At 49.1% G+C, this 2,169-nt stretch overlaps 1 protein-coding gene across 1 annotated transcript; it reads left to right on the top strand.

Annotated features, from left to right (window-relative positions):
* Positions 1 to 410: 410 nt before the first annotated feature.
* Positions 411 to 1,659, top strand: LOC125580961. The gene is made up of 2 exons (XM_048746289.1): positions 411 to 1,203; positions 1,280 to 1,659. The coding sequence occupies exons 1-2, from the start codon at positions 617 to 619 to the stop codon at positions 1,284 to 1,286; spliced, it is 594 nt and encodes a 197-aa protein (XP_048602246.1). The 5' UTR covers positions 411 to 616; the 3' UTR covers positions 1,287 to 1,659.
* Positions 1,660 to 2,169: the final 510 nt, after the last annotated feature.

The following is a 2,169-nucleotide window of genomic DNA, read 5'->3' as shown; positions in this document are numbered from 1 at the left end:
TCATTTCCTTCTTGATAAAAAAAAAGAAAAACACGAGATGTCGAGTAAGAAGAGGAGTTCGAAGAAAGGGTCCTTGCCCGCGAACGTTTCTGAAGAGCTCTGTGTGCCAAAGATGGAATTCGTTCCTCATTCGGTAGACCCGGCCGAGAACGAGGCATGGTGGGTGGCTTTTTATGGTTCGATCACGCCTCCCAAAGAGAAATCATTCCCGGTCATGAACCGTCGCCCGGTGGAGGAAGGTGCACCAAGTAGGAGTACTAGCGAATTCCTCGAGGTCATGCGGTCGTTCTACCATATTTCGGATGCGGTGGAGTTCAGGGTTCCTCGTCAAGGAGAGTGTGCTAGTAGTCCCCCGGAGGGTTACTTTACTTGTTACGAAGCATTCGTAGTGCGCTGTCGTTTGTGGTTCCCGATTCCCGAAATTATCGTCTGTGTGTTGGATCGTTTCGGGGTGGCGATAAGCCAACTGAATCCTCTTGGCATCCAGCACCTCATTAGAGTCCTGATCCTGAGCTACGAGCATGGTCTCACCCTTACCGTCGATCACTTCGAAGCGCTTCTTCGGTTACAGATCATCAAGGATACGGTCACGTACAGGCTGGTTCCTTGGAACTTCATGTCGGTGGTTAAGGGGTGTACTTCTAACTTCAACTCGTGGAAGAAGTTTTTCTTCTTCGTTCGTGTAGACGCCGCGTCCGTTGAGGAGAGTTGTATCCCATTGTTCTGGAGGTTGCCGAACGATCGTCCCTTCATCAATCCTCTTGCTCCGTTTCCTGAGGACATTATTGCGGTGAGGGATCTGCTCAGGAACAGTCCTTTTTTCTGGACTTCCTTTACGCCGAAGACAGTTCGAAAGGCGCTGAGGTTTGTGCATCCTAGTCCAGCTTTGGGCGGAGAAACAAGGAGTGATTCCGAGCCTGATGACCAAGGTCCCGACGCTGCTCCCACGATTGCGACGGGGCTGAATTTTTCGAAGGGGAAAGATATTGACCTCTTTGACCTGGAGTTTTCGGTGGACGATTGCATGCTTCCAGGATGGGATCCGGACCTTGCTTTCGGCGATGGAAGCGATACGAGCGAGGTCCCTATTCTGGACTTTGATTATTTCTTCGTTGGTCTTCCGTCGGGCTTCATGCTCCTCCGGCTACGAACGAGTCGGGGAGGCCGAAAGTCGTCGCGGAAGGATCTCGTATCATCAACGGGGTATAAGCTTTAATAATTTTGACGATTATTATTATTACTTTTTTTTTTCCTTATAACGTGTCAATCGGTTTTACAGGGCTTGAACTTGCTTGGATCGGCCATTGAGGCGAGCCATAGAGAGGCCATGATCTATCGCTTTAAAGCGGAGAAGGCGGAAAAGGATCTTGCTCGCATGCAAGACGAGATGGTGGCGCGAGATGCTCAACTCGCTCGTGATCATGCCAGGGCTGTTCGTAGGGCGGAACGGAAGGGCAAGAGGGAAATTGTCGAGGTGATGAAGACTCGCGCCTCTCAATTCCAGGTTGAGTAGGGGAACCTCAAGTATGCTTTCAACTCGCCGGGCGACTTCCGTGAGTGTCGCGGCTCAGTCGGGAGCCTTTGGAAGACGCGGGCGGATGACTACGTTTTTGAGAGGGAGATGGAGTTAATGAAGGGTGGCATGAAGGATCATGCTCACGCTGAGACGCTCATTTCTACGATCGATGGGAAGATTCTGGGATCCCATCCCGGTTTCTCCTGATACCGTAGAAACCACGACTGATTTTGCCGGTGACGATGAGGAAGTGAACTATCCTGCGGATGCATTCGGAGCTTCGTTGTCCGAGAATTTTAACTTTGATCTGTGAGTGTTTGACGGGAAAATTTTTTTCCCTTATCTAGTATTTTGCGGCCAAGTGTGGCCTTTGTTCATATATGTCCGACCGAGTGTGGCCTTCGAACTTTGTATGGGCCTTTTTTGGCCGTTTTTATTTTTATCGGGACTGGCCGTTGGTGGCTTTGAACCCCTACCGCTATGCGATCTATATAATGGATGTTTGTTTGAGTTACTTTGTTTCGAGTGGGTTTGAAGTAAACATGAGTTGTCTTCTCATATTTAACTTCGTTGAGGCGTTCAATCTGTTAGTTTGTTCGTGAGTTTTTTCGTAAAAATTATTTATTCTTACGGACTTTCGGAAACGTCAAGAT

The sequence above is a fragment of the Brassica napus genome, chromosome C1, assembly GCF_020379485.1.
Source record: "Brassica napus cultivar Da-Ae chromosome C1, Da-Ae, whole genome shotgun sequence".
In the NCBI taxonomy this organism is placed as follows: Eukaryota; Viridiplantae; Streptophyta; class Magnoliopsida; order Brassicales; family Brassicaceae; genus Brassica; species Brassica napus.
The sequence above is the reverse complement of the archived record's forward strand: the minus strand, read 5'-3'. Positions and strand labels throughout refer to the sequence as shown.